Consider the following 25304-nt stretch of genomic DNA (forward strand, 5'->3'; position numbering starts at 1 on the left):
TGTTCAAACCAATTATAAGAATCACGATTGTCTGAATGAACGAGCTCTTCTTGCGGCCAAGAACAAAGACGTCCACTAAATTAACAATATTGTTCAGTCTAACATTCAAAGCAAGGCAGTCACAAGTCCGTCAACACTGTTGAGGAAGTAAGTAAGTAAGTAATTATCAAAAGAAGGAACCAAACTGGGAAGGCTATGTAGCACCATCAAATGCGCAAAATAATCAGAGGGCGCTAAATATGACCAAGGATGCCAATACGAGAACAAAAACGCATAAGGCGAACGATATCAAAAGTATCCGAGTCACCAAGAATTCTATTGAGGGACAGGTGACCGCGAGGGGCGGTCGGAAAGCAAGACACACGCTCGTCCTGGAAGTCAGGACATTCAAGAAGGACATGCACGACCGTAAGAGGGACAGTGCAACTAGGACAATAAGGAGCAGGGCGGCGCTCCATCAAGTGACCATGGGTTAAGCGAGTATGGCCAATACGCAACCTCGCCAGAGCTGTTTCCCACCGCCGGTTACGGTGGAAGGAGGACGGCCACGAGGAAACACATTTAAGAGTACAAAGCTTGTTACCAGTAACAGACAACCAAGAAGCCTGCCAACGGGTAAGGACTGAGGAATGGATAACCGGGTAAAAGTCGGAATACGGAATGCCTTTACGAGAGATGGGACAAGAACGGACAGCTTCCTTGGCGGCAGCATCCGCACGCTCATTTAAAGACACACCAATATGGCTGGGAACCCAACAAAACTCAACCGACTTAAATTTACTGTGAACAAGAAACAGCCAATGCTGGATCTCGACAACTACTGGATGAACCGGATTAAAGGACCTGAGAGCCATGAGAGCACTACGAGAGTCAACAACAACTACAAAGGAAGACTGACAATGAGAAAGCAGGAGACGAAGAGCATAGAGAATAGCATAAAGTTCCGCTGTAAAGATGCTAGTCTCCGGAGGTAAGCGACACATATAAGTGCAATCAGGAAAAACAACAGAGAAGCCAACACCATCCGCCGACTTAGACCCATCGGTGAAGACAGAAACGGAGCGGGAGTGAGAAGAAAAGTGCTCAAGGAAAAGGCGTTTTAGAACCGTAGGAGGGGTAAAAGCTTTAGTGATACGGGTCAAGGAAGTACAAAACCGCGGAAGAGGGACTCTCCATGGGGGCAAAGAAGGAACAACACGAGGAGAAACATTAGAAATACGAACGGAAAGAGAATCCTGGAGGCGAGATAACCGGACAGAAAGAGGGAGGTGGTGAAGAGGAACAGGAACCGCAGGAGGGGTAAAAGTTAAAGCACGACAGAGGCGAGAGGAAGGATGTTGTAAGGACCGCGCAAGATAGCGTAGACAGTAGCGATCACGGCGGTCCTGGAGAGACAGGAAGCCAGTGTCAACATACAAGCTAAGGACGGGAGTCGAACGAAAGGCACCAGAACTGAGGTGCAACCCAGTATGGTGCAAAGCATCAAGACGGCGAAGAGTAGAAGGAGAAGCAGACAATTAAGCAGGGCAACCATAATCGAGCTTAGACAGGACGAGAGAGGAATGTAAAGCAAGGAGAGTGCGCCTATCTGCCCCCCAAGAAGTATGGGACAAGACCCGAAGGAGGGTAAGGGCCTTAGAGCACTCAACACGGAGGTAAGAGATATGGGGAGACCAAGACAAACGAGTGTCAAGGAATAACCCCAAAAGCTTCGCGGAATCTTTGTATTCAAGGGGATGACCATAAAGTGACAAAGAGGGACGAAGAACAACCCGTTTCCGAGTAAAAGTCATGGCACAAGTCTTAGAAGTAGAGAACTTGAAGCCATGATCGGTGGCCCAAGACGACACGGCATCAATTGCAAGTTGAAGCCGGCGTTGAAGGAGAGGCGAATCATCACCCTGACAGCAAAGGGTAGATCATCGACATAGAGAGCGGAGAAGACACCAGAAGGAAGAGAGGAAAGAAGACCATTGAGGGCAACCAGAAAAAGAGTAGTGCTCAGAACACTACCCTGGGGCACACCTTCATATTGCTGAAAAGAGGCAGAAAGAGCGGTACCAAGGCGCACCCGAAAGGAACGACGGGAGAGGAAGCTGCAGAGAAAGAGAGGGAGATGACCACGAAGGCAAAAAGAATGAAGTTGAGATAGAATATGATATCGCCAAGTGGTGTCATAAGCCTTTTCCAGGTCAAAAAGGACGGCAACAACGGAGGTCTTCGCAGCAAAAGCAGTATGAATATAGACCTCCAAGTTCACCTGGACATCTGTCGTGCTGCGGAACTTGCGGAAACCAAATTGAGAAGGGGAGAGGAGGTGATGGTGTTCCAGGAACCACATCAGACGAACGTTAACCATACGTTCAAAGAGTTTGCAGACACAACTTGTGAGAGCAATAGGGCGAAAGTCCTTAGGGGAAGTACCCAGAGACCCCGGTTTGCGAACAGGGAGGACAACGGCATCGAGCCAGTCCTCAGGGACTGACGACGACTCCCAGATCCGATTATACAGACTCAGTAAATACTGAGACGTGCAAGGAGGGAGATGGCGAAGCATCTCATAATGAATACCATCGGAGCCCGCCGCCGTAGAACCGCAGAGGGCCAGGGCAGAACGAAGTTCAGAGAGAGAGAAGGGATCATTATAGGGAAGTTGAAGACGAGTGCAGAAATCTAAAGTACGAGACTCAAGGACAGGTTTACGAAGAAGAAAAGATTGGGGAAGATGAAGACCAGAGCTAACAGAAGAAAAGTGGGAACCCAGTATGGAAGCGACCTGCAACGGGTCTGCCACAGGTGTATCATGGAGGTGAAGGACCGGAGAAACATCGGGAACGAACTTACCCGCTATCTTTTGGATACGCTACCAGATCTGGGCCAGAGGCGTTTCGGACGTAATTGTTGAGACATAAGATGCCCAACATTCACGTTTAGCCGTACGGATGGCCCTACAGGCCACCGCACTCGCTTTCCTCTTCCAGCCTCTTCCAGGCTGCATGCTTACAGCGGACAGCCCGAGCACAGTCCGCATTCCACCAGGGAACGCACTTCCGTGGACCCCGAGAGGAAGAGCGAGGAATAGAGCAGAGGGCAGCGTTGAAGACAGTGTCATGAAAAAGGAGGAGAGCGTGAGAGAGAGAGGCAGAAGGGAGAGGTCAGAGAGAGTAGCACTGAGGGTAAATAGGGTCCAGTCCGCCTTAGCAAACTGCCTCCTAGGGAAAGAGAGGGAAGGGCGAAAAGAGAAAAAGAAAACAAGGATGGGCAAATGATCACTTCCATGGAGGTCATCAAGAACCTGCCACGTGAAATCTAAGTAAAGAAAAGAAGAGCAGAGAGAAAGATCAAGACAAGAAAGGGTGCAAGTCCGAGAGTCCAAATGAGTGGGCTCACCAGAATTCAGAAGAGACAGGGAAGAAGAGAGGAGAAACGGCTCAAGAAGGCGACCCCGGGTATTCGTCAGAACGTCACCGCAAAGAGAATGACGACAATTGACGTCACCCAGCAGGAGCACAGGCTCCGGCAAGGAGTCTAGGAGGTGTTTCAAATCAGGAAGAGAAAGTGGGACACTCGGGGGGAGATAAATGGAATAAACTGTGTACCAGTTCCCCACAAAGATACGAGCAGCAGAACAATGGAGAGGCGAAGGAAAAAGTAAAGGAACAAAGGGAACATCAGCACAAATCAAAAGAGCAGAAGAATTAGAAGTCCCAGCAATGGCTGGGGGGGGGAGGAAGAGAAAGGAATAGCCACGAAAACGACCAGGACGAGCACCAAGCATCGGCCCCTGGAGACAGACACAAAGGGGCGAAAACCGTGAAATCAGAAGTTGGTGTTCGAGGAAGTTGGCGTAATAACCCCCGAACGTTCCATTGAAGAATGGACAACGACGAGCAGAGAAAGGACAAAAACAGAGAACAAGGAAGAAACAAAGGCGAAAGAACAACAGAGCACGTTAAAGAATATCAGGGTCGGGATCATCGTCAGCAAAGTCAGGGTTAGGGGGCATGGGTAAACTGAGCAAAGACGGAGGGAAGGAAACGGGAGAACAGATCAGAGGTGGGCGGGCGGGGATCGGAGGAGGAGGAGGAGGAGAAAGAGGAGGAGACAATGGAGAGGAGCAGTGAAGGATAGCAGCAGGAAGAAGGGGGGGGGTAGAAAGACGGGAGTGTACCTCAGCAAAGGGCAGGAACCGAGAGGGAAGCGGGGGCTAAAGGAACCTCCCTAGCAGGAACAGGGGGCGCAACCACCGAAATGGGAGGGGAAGGAGCGAGAGAGGCAGAAGTAGGGGCCGAGGAAGAAAGCGAAACCTTCTTACCCGCCGGGGAGGAGGAAGGAGAGGAGCCAGGTTTACGCTTCTGACGTAAAGAGACAGGTGTCCCAGCAACCACGTACTAGGCAACGGATTCTAGCGTCTCAACAGGAGAAGCTGAACGAGAGCACACTTGACGGCCGTTTGGAGAGCGATGGACATCAGCCCGCACCGACAGGCGGCGGGGAGAGTCAAGAGACGGAGGGGAAGGATGGGAAGGAGGAACGGAGGGAGACGAGGAAGAAGACACAGGAAACACGACAAACCGGGTAGAAAGAAGGGGAACCCCAGACAGAGTACCAGGAGGTGGATCCTTCGGGAGAGAACCCAAAGGAACAGAGGAGGGGGGCAGTGGGCGTATCAGGGGTCCAAGGCCCGGAAACGGTTGTGAGTCTGAGGAAGGCGGGAAGGACGAGGAGAGGAAGAGCGCAACACGCGAGAATAAGAGATATTAGCATAAGGCGGGAGCCGGCGAACCTGGCGTCTCGCCTCAGGAAAAGATAAACGCTCCCGGTGCTTCAAGTTGAGGACGGCTGCCTCAAGCTTGTAATGGACACACGCACGGGAGAAGGTAGGATGGGCCTCACCGCAGTTGAGGCAACGAGCCTGGGGAGAAGTGCACTCCGACTTAGAGTGACCTTCGCCACCACACAAAGGACAGAGAGAGACAGTCCCGGAGCAGCGGAGGGCACCATGCCCAAACCTCCAGCACTTGTTACAAAGCCGAGGAGAAGGAATGTACTCCTGGACAGAGCACCTGGCACCAGCAAGAATGACAGAGGGTGGAAGGGTCCTACCATCAAAGGTAATCTTCACAACCCGGAGGGGTTGACGGCGACTACCACGAGGGGGACAAGTAAACGTGTCCACCTGGAGAATAGAATGGCCCTGGGCAGCAAGGATATGTCGAATATCGTCGTGGCAGTCGCACAGGTCCCGAACACCGGTCGCAACATGGGGAGGGAGCAGAATAGTGCCAACACTGGCATTCAACTGAGCGTTCTTCGAGACCTGAACAGGGGGTCTCGCCAAGGCAGGATAAGGCAGCCAAGCGGGAAGCAGCATCCTGAGAAGGAGCAGCAACGACACGTGTACTGAGACGAGTGGGGTTGAAAGTAATGGAGGCATCCACGGAATCAACGAGATGTCGATGGAGGGAGAAATCGTCAGGAGGCGCAGAATCAAGAGGGAGGAGATCAAAATATTTGGCCCACGAAGCGGGACCAAACAAGGCTTGATAGGTAGCAGAACTGGAAGAAATCGAGCGAGGGCGGCCGTGACGAGGACGGCGGTGAGAACCCCAAGAGAGAGAGGGGTTAAAAGGTGCAGTAGTTACAACTAGAGAAGGAGCCGCGCCAGGGAACGAGGTAGTCACCACTGGGGGCTTGGGGCTCGACCCAACCACAGAGGAGGGAGGGGAGCCAGGGGAAGGAGTCAGAGAGGCCAAAGGAGGAGCAAGGTCGGGGCCCAATGCAGCGGAGGCTACAGAGCCCAGTCTTCCAACACGGACTGACTCGGGGGCTTGGTCGCCCACCCCACGAGCCTGAGAAGGTAAATCAGAAACAGCTGAAGCAAGGGTCATCATCATTACGAAAAGAAAAATTCATTCACGAATGTGCCCCCAAACCCACCATGGAGCCACAATTAGAGGCAGGACACCCAACAAGAAGCTATCGCCGATCTTGCCGGGGCCTCCTAGGGGTGCGTCGTGAGTATACCCCCCACAAACGCCACCTTAAGAAACCGACAGTCCGTCGAGATCGGGTTCAGTGACGAAAGAGGGATTGACAATAAAAGGTTCCCCTCGCTCTAGATGTTGGGTACTACAGTTCTACGGGTGCAAGAGTATGCCTCCTCAAGCACCCGAGCGTCAAAATAGAAGAAGTCCAAGGGAAGAACCAGAACAAGCAAAAGGTCGGCAGGAAACGGCAAGCAGATAGGAGAAGAGAGGGGAGAAAAACGAAACAGAAGGAAAAGGAAAAGGTGCCCAGCAGAATTGGAGAGGACGGCAGCAGGAGCACAAGGCTAGAAAAGGACAGAGGACTGTCCCAAGGAGCATCACACTCCGGCAGCCGCCCACTAAGCCCCCACACGGCAACAACGAGCTGAGCGGGGAGGGGGCACTGTTGAGGAAGCAGATGAGGTTATCTTTTTATTGAGATATCTTGAGGTTATCTTGAGATGATTTCGGGGCTTTAGTGTCCCCGCGGCGCGGTCCTCGACAGGCCTCCACCTCCAGGAAACAGCCCGTGACAGCTGACTAACACCCAGGTACCTATTTTACAGCTAGGTAACAGGGGCATAGGGTGAAAGAAACTCTGCCCGTTGTTTCTAGCCGGCGCCTGGGATCGAACCCAGGACCACAGGATCTCAAGTCCAGCGGGCTGTCCGCTCGGCGGCCGACCTACCTAGTTTTAAAATTATGAATAGTTTTTGCTTCCACAACCTGTTCCTTAAGTGCATTCCATTTTGCAGGCGATGAGTCACAATAACGTGGCTGAAATATGTTGACCAGACCACACACTAGAAGTTGAAGGGACGACGACGTTTCGGTCCGTCCTGGACCATTCTCAAGTCGATTCTGCATTCCATTTTCCCACTACTCTCACGCTAAAAGAAAACTTCCTAACATCCCTGTGACTCATCTGAGTTTCCAGCTTCCACCCATGTCCCCTCGTTCTGTTATTATTTCGTGTGAACATTTCGCCTATGTCCACTCTGTCAATCCCCCTGAGTATTTTATACATTCCTATCATGTCTCCCTTCTCCCTTCTTCTTTCTAGTGTAGTAAGGCACAGTTCCCTCAGGCGCTCCTCATACCCCCATCACTCGTAACTCTGGGACGAGTCTTGTTGCAAACCTCTGAACCTTTTCCAGTTTCCTTATATGCTTCTTCAGATGGGGACTCCATGATGAGGCAGCATACTCTAAGACTGGCCTCACGTAGGCAGTGTAAAGTGCCCTAAATGCCTCTTTACTTAGGTTACTGAATGATGTTCTAACTTTTGCCAGTGTAGAGTATGCTGCTGTCGTTATCCTATTTATATGTGCTTCAGGAGATAGATTAGGTGTTACGTCCACGCCCAGGTCTCTTTCACACATCGTCACAGGTAGGCAGTTCCCCTTCATTGAGTACTGTCCCTTTGGTCTCGTATCACCTAATCCCATTTCCATAACTTTACATTTGCTCATGTTGAACTCCAGTAACCATTTCTCTGACCATCTCTGCAACCTGTTCAGGTCCTCTTGGAGGATCCTGCAATCCTCATCTGTCACAACTCTTCTCATCAACTTTGCGTCATCTACGAACATCGACATGTAGGACTCTACTCCTGTAAACATGTCGTTAACATATACTACAAATAGAATTGGTCCCAGCCCCGATCCTTGTGGTACTCCACTCATTACTGTTCGCCAGTCCGACTTCTCGCCCCTTACCGTAACTCTTTGGCTCCTTTCTTTTAGGTAGTTCCTTATCCATGTTAATGGATAAGCAACAGGAGTTGACTACAGGAAATGGGACTATAGGAGGAACAAGAGTTGCACCACCCCATCCTGCGTCTCGAGTTTGAACAGCAGTATCATGCGCGGTACTGTATCAAAGGCTTTCTGGCTGTCCAGAAATATGCAGTCTGCCCAACCATCTTTGTCCTGTCTTTTCCTCGTTATTTTCTCATAGAATTCCAAAAGGTTTGTTAGGCACGATTTCCCTTTCCAGAACCCATGTTGATGTTTGTTCGCAAACCTAACGTTCTCTAGGTGTGCAACTAGTCGTAGCCTAATTATTCTTTCCAGAATTTTACAGGGGATGATTGTCAGTGATACAGTTCTATAGTTAAGTGCCTCCTCCCTATTACCTTTCTTGATGATCGGTACGACATTTGCCTTCTTCCAGCAACTGGGCAATTCTCCCGACATAAGTGACTCATTAAAGATCATTGCCAGAGGCACGCCGAGGGCCTGCGCTGCTTCTTTCAGTATCCACGGTGATACTTTGTCTGATACAACTGTTTTAATTGCATCCAGTGTTGTCAACTGTTTCATTACCTCCCCTGCTTTCACCTCTATATCTGATAGTCTTTCATCTAGGGTAATCTCTTCTAACAATGGGAGCTGCTCAGGCTCGATAGTGAACACTCCATGCAAACTGGCATTCAGTGCCTCGCAGATTTCTTTGTCACTTTCAGTATATGCCCCCTTTGTTTTCCTTAGTATTGTCACTTGGTCGTAAACCGACATTTTTCTTCTTAAATGGCTGTGTAGTAACTTAGGTTGCTTTTCGCTTTGATAGCAATATCGTTCTCATAGTCCCTTTCCGATGTTCGTTTTATGTTAATGTAATCGTTCCTAGCTCTGTTGCATTTGATCCTGTTGTCCTCTGTCCTTTGTCTTCTGTACTTCCTCCACTCCTGCCTGCTGGCCATTTTTGCTTCCTGACACTGTCTATTAAACCATGGGTTGTTCTATTCCCTCTTATTTTTTCCCTTTGCTATTGGTATAAATCTCTCTTCGGCCTCCTGGCATTTCTGTATGACTAGGTCCATCATATCTTGGACAGTTTTTCCTCTAATTTCTTCCTCCCACTGCACTTCTCCCAGGTAGTCCCTTATCCTCCTGTAGTCCCCTTTAGTCAACTGTAGTCAACTCTCCTTTCCCAGACCTGTTGTCCCATGGTCACAAGTTTAAATTCCATCATGTAGTCAAAGACTAGGACACAATGGTCGCTGGCCTCTAGAGGTATTTCATGCTCCAAATTCTTGATGTCTCCTACGTTCTGGGTGAAAATCAGATCTAATAGGCTCAGTGCATCTCTTCCACTTTCCCTTGTGTCTTCCTTCACATGTTCTGTTAGGAAATTCCTGTCTATAACATCTACTAACTTGTGTGTGTGTGTGTGTGTACTCACCTAATTGTACTCACCTCATTGTGCTTGCGGGGGTTGAGCTTTGGCTCTTTGGTCCTGCCTCTCAACTGTCAATCAACTGGTGTACAGATTCCTGAGCCTGCTGGGCTCTATCATATCTACATTTGAAACTGTGTATGGAGTCAGCCTCCACCACATCACTGCCTAATGCATTCCATCCGTTAACTACTCCGACACTGAAAAAGTTCCTTCTAACGTCCGTGTGGCTCATGTGGGTACTCAGTTTCCACCTGTGTCCCCTTGTTCGCGTACCACCAGTGTTGAATATTTTATCCTTGTTTACCCGGTCGATTACCCTGAGGGTTTCGAAGGTTGTGATCATGTCTCCTCTTTCTCTTCTGTCTTCCAGTGTCGTAAGGGGCATTTCCCGCAGCCTTTCCTCGTCACTCATGCCTCTTAGTACTGGGACTAGACTAGTCTAGTGGCATACCTTTAAACTTTTTCCAGCTTCGTCTTGTGCTTGACAAGGTACGGACTCCATGCTGGGGCCGCATACTCCAGGATTGGTCTTACATATGTGGTGTACAAGATTCTGAATGATTCGTTATACAGGTTCCTGAAGGCTGTTCTGATGTTAGCCAGCCTCGCATATGCCGCAGACGTTATTCTTTTTATGTGGGCTTCAGGAGACAGGATTGGTGTGATATCAACTAGATCTTTCTCTCTGTCCGTTTCATTAAGTACTTCATCTCCTATTCTGTATCCTGTGTCTGGCCTCCTGTTTCCACTGCCTAGTTTCATTACTTTGCATTTACTTGGGTTGAACTTCAACAGCCATTTGTTGGACCATTCACTCAGTCTGTCTAGGTCATCTTGTAGCCCCTTACTATCATCCTCTGTTTCATTCCTTCTCATAATTTTTGTATCATCAGCAAACATTGACAGAAACGAGTTTTACCCTCTAGGAGATCATTTACATATATCAGAAACAGTATAGGTCTAAGGACTGACCCCTGCGGGACTCCACTTGTAACGTCTCTCCAATCTGAGACCTCACCCCTCACACTGACTCGTTGTCTCCTGTTGTACTCCTTTATCCAATGGAGTACCTTCCCTTTCACTCCAGCCTGCATAATAGCTTTTTCACTAACCTCTTGTGTGGTACTGTATCAAAGGCTTTTTGGCAATCCAAAAATATGCAGTCTGCCCACCCTTCTCTTTCTTGCCTGATTTTTGTTGCCTGGTCGTAGAATTCAAGTAACCCTGTGAGGCAGGACCTGCCATTCCTGAACCCATGTTGATGCTGTGTTACAAAGTTCCTCCACTCCAGATGTCCCACTAGCTTTATTTGCTCAATCTTCTCCATCAGCTTCCATGGTATGCAAGTTAGGGACACTGGCCTGTAGGTAAGTGCCTCCTGGGCATCCCCTTTCTTGTATATCGGGACTACGTTAGCTTCTTTCCAAATTTCTGGCACTTCCCCTGTTGCTAGTGATTTGGTATACACTATGGAGAGTGGCAGGCACAGTTCTTCTGCTCCTTCCTTTAGTATCGAAAGGGAGATTCCATCTGGGCCTATAGCCTTTGTCACATCCAACTCTAGTAAGCACTTCCTTACTTCCCCGCTGGTAATCTCAAACTCTTCCAGTGGTTTCTGGTTAACTATTCCCTCTCTTATCTCTGGAATTTCTTCTTGCTCTAAGGTGAAGACCTCCTGGAATTTCTTATTCAGTTCCTCACACGTTTCCTTGTCGTTTGTAGTGAATCCTTCTGCCCCTATCCTTAATTTCATAACCTGTTCCTCTACTGTTGTTTTTCTCCTGATATGGCTATGCAGCAATTTAGGCTGAGTCTTTGCCAGCCTGTGTGTGTGTGTGTGTGTGGGTGTGTGTGTGTGTGTGTGTGTGTGTGTGTGTGTGTGTGTGTGTGTGTGTGTGTGTGTGTGTGTGTGTGTGTGTGTGTGTGTGTGTGTGTGTGTGTGTGTGTGTGTGTGTGTGTGTGTGTGTGTGTGTGTGTGTCGGAATGTGTGTGTGTTTGTGTGTGTGTCGTGTCTACGTTTGTTTACAAATGCAAGTGACTCAAATCCTGTTGGGCTTATTCCTTTAGACCAACGTCTGACCTATCCGTAAAATTCAACCCACAACAGTTTCCTAACTCCCGGGTACCCATTTTCTGCTAGGTGAACCTATCGAAGGCGTCTTGCCTCTAACAAAAGATGCTTGTTTACTGGGCACTCTTTGCAAAGATTGACACGTCCATACGTCTAACCAAGCACTTTTGTTGTAATCCACATTAATAATAATTCCAAGTTAGTAGGAATTATTAGCTAGAGGATCATTACTACAACACTTAACGAATGATGATTGGAAGTACATGTAAGTAGACAGACTATGGATCACATATCTAAGAAAGGTCAATGGATTAAGACCAAAGCTGTTTAGCCAAATTAATAATTCCTGGAAAGAGGAATTATTCTTCGTCAGGCTTCTAGGATCAAGGTTACCGCTCTAGGGATAAGGTTAATCGGATTATACCTTCCTTGAGAGGCGGGGTGAAATATTTGAGGCCATGGCTGACTGGAGGCAGTCTTGTTGTGGGAGTGGAACTGGCAAGTCCTCCGAGGTCTCCGTTGTGGCAGCAGCGAAGTGTAGCAGACAGCTATGCGAGAACCTGATGTGATCTTAGTGACGAAGTTAAGTCTGCAGTATGTGAGTATTGAATGAAAGACTAACCGGGTGTGGAGCGTTGTAGTAATCATTCTGTATTAGGGACTTAGGCGGAAGTTATGAGTGTCGGTGGTGATCGCGGAGGTCAAGTGGTCTATGGGTATTGGAAGTGTATTGACCTAATAGAGTATGTTAATATGTAAGTCTATTCTTTGTAATTAAATGACAAAACCCGACGGCCTTCAAAGACTTTCCATCTGTCCCCTCTTAGTGTTCTTTGTTTGGTTTGTGAGGGAATGTTAGGGAATTGGTACACGACATATTTGGTGGCAGCGCAAACAGGTTTTGGAACACATTGAGAGATGAAGGAAGTGTGGTTCTGGTTTAGTTGGTGAGGGAATGTTAGGGAATTGGTAGAAGACATATTTGGTGGCAGCGCAAACAGGTTTTGGAACACTGCGAGATGAAGGAAGTGTGGTTCTGGTTTAGTTGGTGAGGGAATGTTCGGGAAATGGTAGACGTCGGGTTGTGGTGAGAATGGGGGTTAGTAGACGGGGGAAAGAAGGGTCAGGTGAGACCAGGGCAGAGGAGTTAGTTAATTAAAGGGACTAGACCATTGTGGGGCACATGTGGGGTTTATTTCTTTTTTTCCAGATTCCCGCAACGAGAGACGGCTAAGAGGCAAGTCTGGACCACTGAAGCATCGGGATCCAAAACAAGTGCAGTGTTCGTAGTGCGGATTATACAGTGTTCGTAGTGCGGATTATACAGTGTTCGTAGTGCGGATTATATAGTGTTCGTAGTGCGGATTATACAGTGTTCGTAGTGCGGATTATACAGTGTTCGTAGTGCGGATTATACAGTGTTCGTAGTGCGGATTATACAGTGTTCGTAGTGCGGATTATACAGTGTTCGTAGTGCGGATTATACAGAGTGGCGAGGTAAACTAGCGCGGGTGAATGTGGGCCAGCGTGGGCCATGTGCGGCCATGTGCAGGCCAAGCGATGGGTGGGCCAAGCGAGCCGCACCATGGAGTTTGTTTTATATCGTCGGTATGGTGGTAATAGTGAGAAACCGTTGCTAAGGACAAATCAAGCGTGAAATCTACGTAATTTGAAGTCAATTAAATATCATGTAAAGTGTAGATCGAATATTTTAAATATTATTAAATATTACGTAAAGATTTGAGCGATTTCCGGCGTTGTCAGACGTAGATACAGAAAATAGACGCAGTGAATTATGGACGCCTTGGCATAGCGAGTGACGCGTAATTTGCCGTCTGGGGTTCGCCGTCTAGTGTACCCTGGAGAGGGCCATGGAGATTTTTAATGGGTGCAGGTAGCATTATGGAGAGTGTTACCTTGGGACACAGGGAGCGTGTCCCGTTGGTGAGGGTGTGTGACGTTGGGAGGTGGCGACGCAGTGCATGTGTATTGGTGTTTGTACGCCGAGCGTAGTGCATGATTGTATATTGGCGGAAGGACGAGGGTGAGTAGTGTAATGCATGTGTAGTGGCTTATTAAACGCCAGCGTAATGCATAGTATTTACTGTAGTGAAATGTGCATGTTTTGACTGTTGATATTATGGATGTAGTATAGTGCATGACATTGGCAGGCACCGTGGTGTAGTGGTAAGACACTCGCCTGGCGTTCCGCGAGCGCTATGTCATGGGTTCGTATCCTGGCCGGGGAGGATTTACTGGGCGCAATTCCTTAACTGTAGCCTCTGTTTAACGCAACAGTAAAATGTGTACTTGGATGAAAAAACGATTCTTCGCGGCAGGGGATCGTATTCCAGGGACTATAGGATTAAGGACTTGCCCGAAACGCTACGCGTACTAGTGGCTGTACAAGAATGTAACAACTCTTGTATATATCTCAAAAAAAAAAAAAAAATTGTTGGCATTGTAGCGCCAAGGTGTAGCATGTGTAGCATAACTGGTTGTTGTAACACCGGGTGTATTGTAGACATTAGCGTTGAAGTATGTTAACGCAGGTGGTAGAGTGTGGCGGGTGGCCACTACACAAGAAATTATGCCTGACGAGTGTTGGTCAGGTAATTAACGGATTACGAGAGAAAAGGGAGTGTGTGTGGCGTCTGGTTACTGATTGGTGGTGATGTCTCGTGGTGTTTTGATGCGCTCTGGCGCAAGGCATATGCCTGTGGTGGTAATGGTGTTGGGGGACGCTGTGTGTTGTGTTGAGGGCGTTGGGGACGCCGTGTGTTGTGTTGAGGGCGTTGGGGACGCCGTGTGTTGTGTTGAGGGCGTTGGGGACGCCGTGTGTTGTGTTGAGGGCGTTGGGGACGCCGTGTGTTGTGTTGAGGGCGTTGGGGACGCCGTGTGTTGTGTTGATGGCGTTGGGGACGCCGGGTGTTGTGTTGAGGGCGTTTGGACGCCGGGTTTTGTGTTGAGGGCGTTGGGGACGCCGTGTGTTGTGTTGGGGACGCCGTGTGTTGTGTTGAGGGCGTGGGGGACGCCGGGTGTTGTGTTGAGGGCGTTGGGAACGCCATTGGGTGGTGTAGTGTAGTGGCGTTTGGACGCCTGGTATGGAGTGTGGTGTTGTGGAGTATATAAGTCAGTCAGGTACAGGTAAGTACAGTCTCCGTGGTGTAGTGGTAAGACACTCGCCTGGCGTTCCGCGAGCGCTATGTCATGGGTTCGTATCCTGGCCGGGGAGGATTTACTGGGCGCAATTCCTTAACTGTAGCCTCTGTTTAACGCAACAGTAAAATGTGTACTTGGATGAAAAAACGATTCTTCGCGGCAGGGGATCGTATTCGAGGGACCTGCCCGAAACGCTACGCGTACTAGTGGCTGTACAAGAATGTAACAACTCTTGTATATATCTAAAAAAAAAAAAAAAAAAATATATGGTGGCGCAGGGGCGCCAGGTAGTGGTCGGTAAGGTGAGTATTGGCGTAGCAAGGTCGGTGCGTTAGAACGCAGGAAGTGGTTGTAGGGATGTGTGGCGTTATATTGAGGTCATCAGTGGTTGGGATGACCAGTGGTAATGGTGTGTCGGAGTGGGTAAGTCTTATGGATAAGATGAAATGTGGATAATTGCAGGAGTTGGTGGCTGCAGTAGGCGAGCCAAGTCGATATATCTAGCAAAACTCATAAAAGACTAATAAAAATTCATTATTTTCATTAAAATTTTCATTAATTAAGTCGGAGTGGGTAAGTCTTATGGATAAGATGAAATGTGGATAATTGCAGGAGTTGGTGGCTGCAGTAGGCGAGCCAAGTCGATATATCTAGCAAGACTCATAAACGACTAATAAAAATTCATTATTTTCATTAAAATTTTCATTAATTAAGTCGGAGTGGGTAAGTCTTATGGATAAGATTATAAGGTAGAATTTCAAATTTCAGGTGTTGGTGGTTGCAGTGGACGAGCCAAGTACATATACTAATCTCTCATTAATTAAGTTGTTACAGGAATCTCGCTAGAGGCGAGCCAGTGGCAGTATGATGCTTTAGTGACATTAGTTGTGAAATTATTTTAATGAGGTATTTATTGTGATAATGTATGTGTATGTATTTACTGTATATTACCTCATCGGCACCATTACTGAGTGTTAGGCTTGAGAAGGTCCCCCGGGATCATGTCACAGAGCTTCAGGTAGAGTAGAAGGGAAGCTATGAGGCTACACTCAGTAATTCTAGAAAAAAAAGGGGGGAAGGAAGTGAAGCCAACGTGACGTTATAGGCGAAATTCGCCCCCTGACATCAAAGCAGGGATAAGGGCCAGCTGCAATGGTTTTGCAGCTGCGCTCAGGCTATATACGGGGAGAGAGTAAGGAGCCGAAGGGGTGTCATGTAATAATGGGATCGAGCCAGGGGGCTCCGAGGGAATATTTTGTAGGTACAGCGGTCGGGAAGGTGTGAATACAGGTGGACACACTCTGGGCGGATGGGCCGAGAGTAATGTGCTACAGCTGTGGTGAGGACAGCAAGGAAGGATGACCAGAGAGCTGTGAGGTATCTACAGCGTTCTGGGATTGGTGCCCTGGAACGAGACGTCAGCACCGACCCGAGGGAACATGACCCTGGGGTAGGAATCTCCGTTGCTCTGGAGGCCAGGATCACGTTAGCTCAGAGCAACGATGGGACATTGACAACATTCACCAGGCTGGACAGCCTGGGTTTTGTCTGGGTCATGGAGGATCTATGACCTAGCAACCATGGGACACGAAGACAAGAGAAGTGTTGCTGCCAATTGTGGAGGAGGCCAGTGAAACATTTTGTGATCATTGTAAGCCCTTATGTCAACAGTACAGGGCAAGATGTTAAATTTTTATTAACTTGTTGCTAAGGATGAAGAACCTTAGATATATATGTCTTGTGTATATATTTATGACTAGTGTCATTTCTGTTTAAGTGCCAGCATTCTGGTCAATGTAATTTTATGTTTATGTTTGTATGTAATTATATGTCAGCAGTTTAGGTATATGTGCATTGTTGGAGATGGGAAAAATTATTACAGACTATTTAACCTGTGATATGATGTGAATAAAATGTATATGTTGGAGAAGTGTTGTGAGTCATGTCGGGGAAAATTTTAATTTATTTCATCGTGTGTATAATGAACTTATTGGATGATTTCTTAGTTGTACACATATGGTGGGTGCATCCTCCAGGTCCTTGCACTAATGGAACCCTTGCAATGATGCATATGGGGACATATGCGTGTTTAAGGAGGGGAGTGGTGTTGTAATCCACAAGTTAGTAGGAATTATTAGCTAGAGGATCATTACTACAACACTTAACGAATGATGATTGGAAGTACATGTAAGTAGACAGACTATGGATCACATATCTAAGAAAGGTCAATGGATTAAGACCGAAGCTGTTTAGCCAAATTAATAATTCCTGGAAAGAGGAATTATTCTCGTCAGGCTTCTAGGATCAAGGTTACCGCTCTAGGGATAAGGTTAATCGGATTATACCTTCCTTGAGAGGGGGGGGTGAAATGTTTGAGGCCATGGCTGACTGGAGGCAGTCTTGTTGTGGGAGTGGAACTGGCAAGTCCTCCGAGGTCTCCGTTGTGGCAGCAGCTAAGTGTAGCAGACAGCTATGCGAGAACCTGATGTGATCTTAGTGACCAAGTTAAATCTGCAGTATGTGAGTATTGAATGAAAGACTAACCGGGTGTGGAGCGTTGTAGTAATCATTCCGTATTAGGGACTTAGGCGGAAGTTACGAGTGTGTGTGGTGATCGCGGAGGTCAAGTGGTCTATGGGTATTGGAAGTGTATTGACCTAATAGAGTATGTTAATATGTAATTATTTGTCAGAGTCTATTCTTTGTAATTAAATGACAAAACCCGACGGCCTTTAAATACCTTCCATATGTTCACTCGTTGTGTTCCAGTACAAACCGAGTGGTACGCCTCAAGGGTCTGGTGTGTGTAGGAGTATAGGTGGTAGTAACGGTTGCTGAGGCAAGGTGTTATGTGTTGTGTAATCGCTGTGTTCGAAATGAACCGGGGTTCAGCCTCACGACACTTTAGAATTGCTCTCAGAGGTGGTCTTTACCCTATCTGCAGGTTACAGCTAGAGTTACAGTCACAGATACTCTCTAGATGCACAATTTAGAGTCACAGACCCTGTGCAGAGACACGGTTTAGGAACACAGACACATTCTGGAGACATGGCTTAGGAACACAGACACTGTCCAGAGACAGTTTAAGGACACAGACACAGTCTAGACACAGTTCAAGGACACAGACTCAGTTAGGATTATAAAGTTTGAGAGAAATGCTGGAACCATCGACATGTCATAAGAAAACTTTGTCCTCTCTATACGAGAGGACTAATACGAGGAAAAACTCAGATTAATAATGCGACAACAAACCTTAAAACAACTAAACTTGATTACAGGGAAAGAAAGCCCCTGACTGACCTTTATGAGTCCTGAGGTGAAGGTCTCCTTCTTCCTGCCGTCTAGCTGGAGGCTCCTGGCGTCTCCGACGACGGAGATGACCAGCTCGGGCTTGGGGTCCAGAACCTTCCAGTAGTCGGAGAGCAGCGTCAGCACGCTCTTCATGGGGGTGTCGGCCGCCATCCTTATGTACGGCGCTGGCTCCCTCGCTCCTGTGGGGACGCCACACAGTGGATAGTAGGAGTTATGATATTGGAGAGAGCAGGGGTGGTGGGGGGGTTTGGATGTCCATGGACAGTGGACTGGAGTGTAGGGTCTGGAGGCGGGATGTGTGGCACTTGATGTCTGGAGGTGGAAAGTAGTTGTATGGAACGAAAGGGGGAACTATCTGGAGAAATCGCCAAGCCGTTACAACTATATAGTACTTGGAAGGAATTAGGATAAGGATTTGTGATGGGGAGGGGAAGAAGGAATGATGCCCAACCACTTGGGGTGGACGGTAGAACGACGGTCTCGTATCATGCAGGTCGGTGTTCAATCACCGCCCTTCCAAGTGGTTTGGCACCATTCCTTCTCCCCACCCCATTCCAAATTTTTATCCGATCCCTTCAAAATTTTATACACTCTTAATGGTTCGGCATTTTCTCCTGATACATTCCTTTCCGTTCCAAACAACTATTTGCCAATCCCAGATATCATGTGTTACACGTTCCACTACACCAGACTCCACACTCCAGTCCACTGTCCCATGGACATCCACCCCCCTGCTCTCTCTCTCTCTCATGTCATAAATCTTACCTCTCACTCCACCTACCATTTCACACAAATCTAACCTGAAACCATCACATAAGTGAAAATTACACACCCACAGGACAGGACTATATGAAGACTATTAAGACCTGTACATTAATGATGACAAACTCTCTAATAAGAAGATGACCTCAAAGAAAGAAAGAAATGAGGAGGAGTAGGCATGGTTCTCAGGCAAGAAAAAGCAATTACAAACAAAGTATGCATAAATGTCCCTCAAGACGCAGCAGACAGCCCATCAAGTGAGAGCAAACATCTAGTAATGGAAGCCTTCAAACATGGCCAAAGTGATATAGTGGGAGGGAGGAACTTCCTAGTGCAACATATCAGGAAAGAAACAATAAGTGGTGGCCAACCTGCTTGGCTTGACCTGGTCTTCACACACAATGAGAGGGCATAGAAAATATTGACCATTAAATGCCACTAAGAAGTAGTAATTACTATGATTTAGTCTTCAGATATATAGTGATAATGAAGACCAGGGAAAGAGGTAAGTTGGGGACAACAAAGTCCTGGAGCGGATTGTTTGAGAAAGACAACTCAGAGAAAATCAGCACAGGGCGCGATGGACTTTGTAATGTACAAACTCAAAGTAACTAAAGAAAGACTCATACCACAATTATGGGATATGGAAATCAAGAAGAGCATTTTCCCATTGATCAATATGTACAATATGGAAGCAAACAGAAGAAAATTAATAGGAAAAAATACTCTACGGTCGGGAGTCAGTATATTAGACACCTGACAGTAAGAGTGGATGGGGCCAAGAATTAGCAGCTCTGTCCGTTTGGCATAAAAAGTAAATAGAAATAGTGAATTAACGTTAACGAATAGTAAAGTAAATAGCTTCGTGAATTGAACCTCACGTCACTGGAAAATAGAAGAGTTCGGGGAGACATAATCAACATATAAAAAATTCTCAGGGGAGTTCACTGAGCAAATAAGGACAGATTATTTAACACGTCCTCGCACAAGGGGACGCAAGTGGTACACCCACAAGGGGACACAGGTGGAAGACGAATACCCGAATGAGTCACAGAGAAACAAGAAGGATCTTTTTCAGTGTCATAGTTGTAAACAGATGGAATGCATCAGGAAGTGATGCGCTGGAAGCAGACTCCATACACAGTTTCAAAGGTAGATATGATAGAGCCAAATAGGCTTTAGAATCTGTCTACTAATTGATTGACAGTTGAAAGGCGGGACGAAAGAGCCGAAGCTCCATTTGCACAAACACACCTATTTGAGTACAACTAGGTGAGTAAAACAAAGTGAGTACACAATTCACACATGCAAATCCACCCAAACACGAAAACATGTGTGCTGTACACCACATAAACTACACATATAGACAATACAAAACACACACTACATGTACAAACCATACACCACAAACACTACACCTACAGGCCATACACCACACACACTACACCTACAGGCCATACACCACACACACTACACCTACAGGCCATACACCACACACACTACACCTACAGGCCATACACCACACACACTACACCTACAGGCCATACACCACACACACTACACCTACAGGCCATACACCACACACACTACACCTACAGGCCATACACCATACACACTACACCTACAGGCCATACACCACACACACTACACCTACAGGCCATACACCACACACACTACACCTACAAATCATACACTACACACACTACACATACAAACCTTAGACCACACACACTACACCTACAACCAATACACTACACACTGTTAACGGTTAAACTGTTATCTGTTTAACACGGGTTTTAACAAAAGATAAACTGTTTAACACGGGTGGTACGCGAACAAGGGGACACAGGTGGAAATTGAGCACCAAAATGAGCCACAGGGACATTAGAAAGAAATTTTTCAGTGTCAGAGTAGTTAACAGGTGGAATGCATTAGGAAGTGATGTGGTGGAGGCTGACTCCATATACAGTTTCAATTGTAGATATGATAGAGCCCAGTAGGCTCAGGAATCTGTACACCAGTTGATTGACAGTTGAGAGGCGGGACCAAAGAGCCAGAGCTCAACCCCCGCAAACACAATTAGGGGATATTATAGACTGTGGGTTGGTTGGTGTTGTCGTCGTTGATCCTTCTCTATGGACAACCCAACCCACGACTCGGCAGAGTGCTTATACTAGGAGATCACCCTTGGCGCTTCTGGCTCTCGGAGAGGGGCTCAACGTCACACGTTTAGGGGATGCGGCTCCAACACTTAGCCTCGTTGTCACGTGCACACACCCACTCGAGCCGCTGTGACTCCCCACTCTCTCCTTATGAGATATGATCTCCTCAATCCCCTATGACTTACTAGTATTACCTCCTACCCTGTCCACAGCAGTGGTTCTTGGTTCTTTCTCTCCCCTTCTTTACTACCTCCTGGGAAGCCTCACTAGGACAAGGGCAAACACCAGCAAATTGTGACACATTTACTGGACAAAGCACATACACGATACATACACACATATAATAATAATGAATCCTATACTCTATAATATCACAATCAGGTTGCACTCCAATACCATCAGAACTCTATTATCAGCTTATCAAGTGGTATCCTATCTCCTGGTTCGCCACCTGATACCATTAACCTCCTCAAGTTGGTCAAGTCTACATACACTGTTGCACCATCAGCAAGATAATATATATATAGAAAATCAGCATTTGAATGCAATCACATATATCAGTATAAATGTTCATTGATACACAACAATGATCCATCAATCACTGTCAGTCCTGGAACGCATACATCCGTAGGTAATCCAGCCTACGACTGTAACTCTAAACTTCAGTATAAAACACTCCTTGACATAAGAATGCCAAGAGTCACTCACCTCTCACTGCGTCTTGCACGCTACTGACAACCAAACACTATCAACTCCCTACAAGTAATCCACCAGAACTTCCCCTTCCACCTCTGGAAGTTCACAACCCTAATATCCTTAGGTTCTTCCGGGCTTCACTACCAGGATCCTCTGCAGCTCCTCCAGGCTGCTATCATGAAGTTTCCTTGTGCAACTACGGTGCTTCACCCTTCTGTTATGTTCTTCCACAGCTCTCTTGGCTGCTACACCACCTCTACAGAAGCACGTGACACTCCTCTTCACTGCTGCTTCTCCTCACAGCTCCAGGTCCTCTGCTCCACTACCTTGGAGTCTCATCAGCTACATCATCTGCTGGCTTCGAAGTTCTCAGCAACTTCTTCCCCAAAGACAAACCTGCAACCCATCGACGTTCCAATAAAATGTTCCCCTTTAACACATAAACAAAAATAACCACACAATATGCTTGCCTCAAACCTCTATCTGTCCTCTACATACAGTGAGAGTGGACTCCCCCGTTTTGGGCGGGTCCATACTCCACCTCGCCTGGCGGCGGTCCTCACTCGCTGGGAGGGTCTTCCTCCATCCGGAGCCAGGCTCCCTCAGTCGTCCGCCAGCGCTCAGAGGGGGTGGACGTCGCTCCGTGTTCCTCCCTCTCCACTCTCCCATTTCAGGCTTTCTGCCTTATTAAAACATGTCTAACTTATAAATAAACATCGCTACTGTCGCTGGGCACACGACCAAACTACAAGCAATCACTATGAACTGGCGTATATCGTGCTTACCACAGATTAATTGGTCGAGGGCGCTTTCCCTCTGATGGCGTCTGGTCAGGGCGCTCCACACAGCACACAATAATGCTTCTGGGCGATTTAATATCTGCTCGTCGACCAGGACTTGAGACCACAACGTTCCCAGCTCGATTCCACAGCTGGTACGTCCGCACACTTCTCTTCTCTTCGAGATATATCACTAGGGGTTCCCTTCTGGCGGGAGCTCAACGGAGCGCGGCTTCCCCCTGCGATGTCTGGCACTCAAGTGAGGTCAAGGTCCTCCGGAAGCGAGCCTCACGCCTCCAGCAAAATGTCCACATCTCCTAGCCAGTCATTTATCTATTTCCTTACTTCATTGCCCATAATCTCAAATTGTTTTACATATCCAACCAGCCATTTTTCATATGGGTTATCACCTCAAATTTTGCTAGACCTTCTAGTTAGGTCAGGCTTGCTGAATAACTCTCAAGAAGGGAGACTCGTTTCTCCTGCAGGCTGAGATCATAACACTCCCCTCCCCTTATTTTTGAGAGTTATTCCAGTGGCAAAGCTCGGGATAATACATCCGCGACCACACTGTCTCGTTCTTCACCCCATATACTCTCTTAGGAGTCTACAATTAATTCGTTGCACCTTGCAACATCTGGCACACCACGTGCCAGAAACATGATCTTCTCACAAACGATTTGACCTCTCTGACACCTCAAAGCTAGGCTGTCCTCCTTGGACGCCTGCACTCCATCGGTCCACTCTACTTACTGTCTCCACCCTCCGTTTCCTCGTCTTCTTCTCTTCTCGTCCAGAGTCAGACATCTACTGTCTGTACCTCCTCTGTCGTCTTCATACTTCCATCTACTGCCATTATACTTTCGCCTCCTGTCATCATACTTCACTCCCTCGTCTTCACCGACGATTCTCCCTTTCGTCTCCTCATTTATCCAAGACATCGTCCTGTTTGACTTCCATCGAGTCCTCGGCTTTCTTCTATTCATCCATGCTTGTATCATCATCCTCTTCCCACACTTTTCACCTCTATACAACTCCATTTCTTCTCCTTCGACTCTTCTTCGTTCCCTAAAAGTTTCTTCGGGCACTATACTACATCCAACAGCACTCGACCATACATGTCGCTTTGCCTCTCCCAAAGTGCTCGTAAGCATCTCTCCACACATACTGTCTCTTCTCCTTTCATTTTCTCGGTTATTACTCTTCTTCACTATCTCTCCTCCACGTTGTCTGTGAAACATGTCAACTCTTGACATCTCAAACAACTTAACTCCACTATCCCTATGCCTCTGTGCTCGTGGACCACTTGACGCTCTACTCTCGTCCTCTGTATGTCCACATCTTTCCTCATTCCTACTCAGCACAGTTGCATTCACCTTCCGACTCTTAATTTCAGCAGTCTGGGCTCTACTCAGGTCCGCTCTCTTCACATGATTCTTCTTCGGCTGGGTCATCCTCACTTTTGACCTCACCAAGACTTCATTTTCCTGGGCTGGACCTTCATCAAACAGCCATGCTATATCTACATCAATATCTTCCACTGGCTGAATCGACACTGTCTCACCTTCTCCAGTGTCTTCCTCGTCGGCCACCTCTGTCTTCATCACTACCGAGACAGGGTACTCAATGGCTTGGCGGTCTCCTGACTCATCTCCTCGGATGTCAGTCAGGTTCACACTCTCAGGTGTCCCACCCGTGCCGAGGCCTTCTGGGCACTCCTCTGGCACAGTCTCCGCCATGACTCTTGTCAACACCTTTGTCCCGCACAAGTCATTCCCTAGGATCACTTGGACTCCTGGAACAGGAATGTCGGGGCACACTCCCAACATCACCTCCGCCGACACATATTCCGACCTTAGCTGGACAGTACATACGGGCATGTCACTCTCCGACAATAACCCATATACTTTCATCTTCCTACTGCCAGCTAACCGTCGACCATCCCCAATCAGGCTTCTCGTAATCAAGCTCTGATTAGCTCCGGTATCTCTTAAGATACCAACTTCTACCTCAGGTTGGCCTCTTATACTGATCCAACCTTTACTCATGAACGGCCTATACCTCTCGTTCACTACGTTCGCTCTCTGTGGTTTGTCTCGGAACACATTAGTATATTTACCTCGGGGGTCACACATGGCCAGGGTCACAACTCTCTTGCCCTGCCTACAGTCTCGCATCACGTGACCCAATCCGTTACAATTGTAACATCTCATCTGGGAAAAGTCTCTTCTATATGTACCAGAGTAGCTCTGACTCTGTCCACTCGCATGAGAATTCCTCGGGCCAGGTACACTACTTGCACTCTGTGGGGTTTTACTGGACTCTCGATTTCCAGGATAACGATTAGTTTCTCGTTTAGCTCCTCCATCTTCACTTTCAGACGAAGTGCGCGACCTACTCTTCTGAGTTCTAGGGTACTTACTTTTATCTGCCCATTTATCAAAATTTTTCTCACCCCAGACTCTTCTGGGTCTCTCATAATTTCTTCCTCCCCAGACTCCATTGGATCTGCCATTGCTGCGTCTCACCTCGCTTCTCACTCTGTTCTCCCTCAAGCTCTTGTATGCTTCAGTAATCATATCCGCCCTATCTGCGGCATCTTTCACCTCCATTATCCCTGCTTCTTGGATCTTGAACTTTGTTTCGGGATGCATCATCTCCAAGAACTTCTCCATGACCATCAGTTGCTTCAGGTCAGCATAAGATCCAACTCCAGCAGCCTCAATCCACTTCTGGAATCGTCTTTCCAGATCTCTTGCTGTCTCAGCAAACGTACATGCTCCAACTTTCACCATCTCTCTGAAGCGCTTCCTATAAGCCTCTGAGGTTAACTGAAACGAGCGCAATATGCTGCTCTTTACTGTGGCGTAATCCTGGCACTCTTCCAGTGACAATTGGGTGTATGCCTCCCTGGCTGCACCGGTCAATCTTAACTGGACCAGCTGGGCCCATTCCTCCTGTGGCCACTCCTTGATACTGGCTACTTTCTCAAAATGCTCGAAGAAGCTCTCTGCCTCTTCGGGCACAAACAAGGGAATGTCCTTCTCCCTAACCCTAACATCTGGTGGGTGTGATACCTGGGTGGTGCTCTCTGGCAACCCATGTTCAATCCTTTGTTCAGCCAAGGTTCTATTCGCTTCTATCTGCA

At 47.6% G+C, this 25304-nt stretch overlaps 1 protein-coding gene across 1 annotated transcript in view; it reads right to left on the reverse strand.

Annotated features, from left to right (window-relative positions):
* LOC123770920 (transient receptor potential cation channel subfamily M member-like 2) overlaps nt 1-25304 on the reverse strand; it is a 317900-nt gene that overhangs the window by 267014 nt on the left and 25582 nt on the right. The window contains exon 4 of the mRNA XM_069306032.1: nt 17746-17936. Coding sequence (XP_069162133.1) covers nt 17746-17936 — 191 coding nt within the window. The remainder of the gene's footprint in view (nt 1-17745; nt 17937-25304) is intronic.

The sequence above is a fragment of the Procambarus clarkii genome, chromosome 56 (genome assembly GCF_040958095.1).
Source record: "Procambarus clarkii isolate CNS0578487 chromosome 56, FALCON_Pclarkii_2.0, whole genome shotgun sequence".
NCBI classification, from domain to species: Eukaryota; Metazoa; Arthropoda; class Malacostraca; order Decapoda; family Cambaridae; genus Procambarus; species Procambarus clarkii.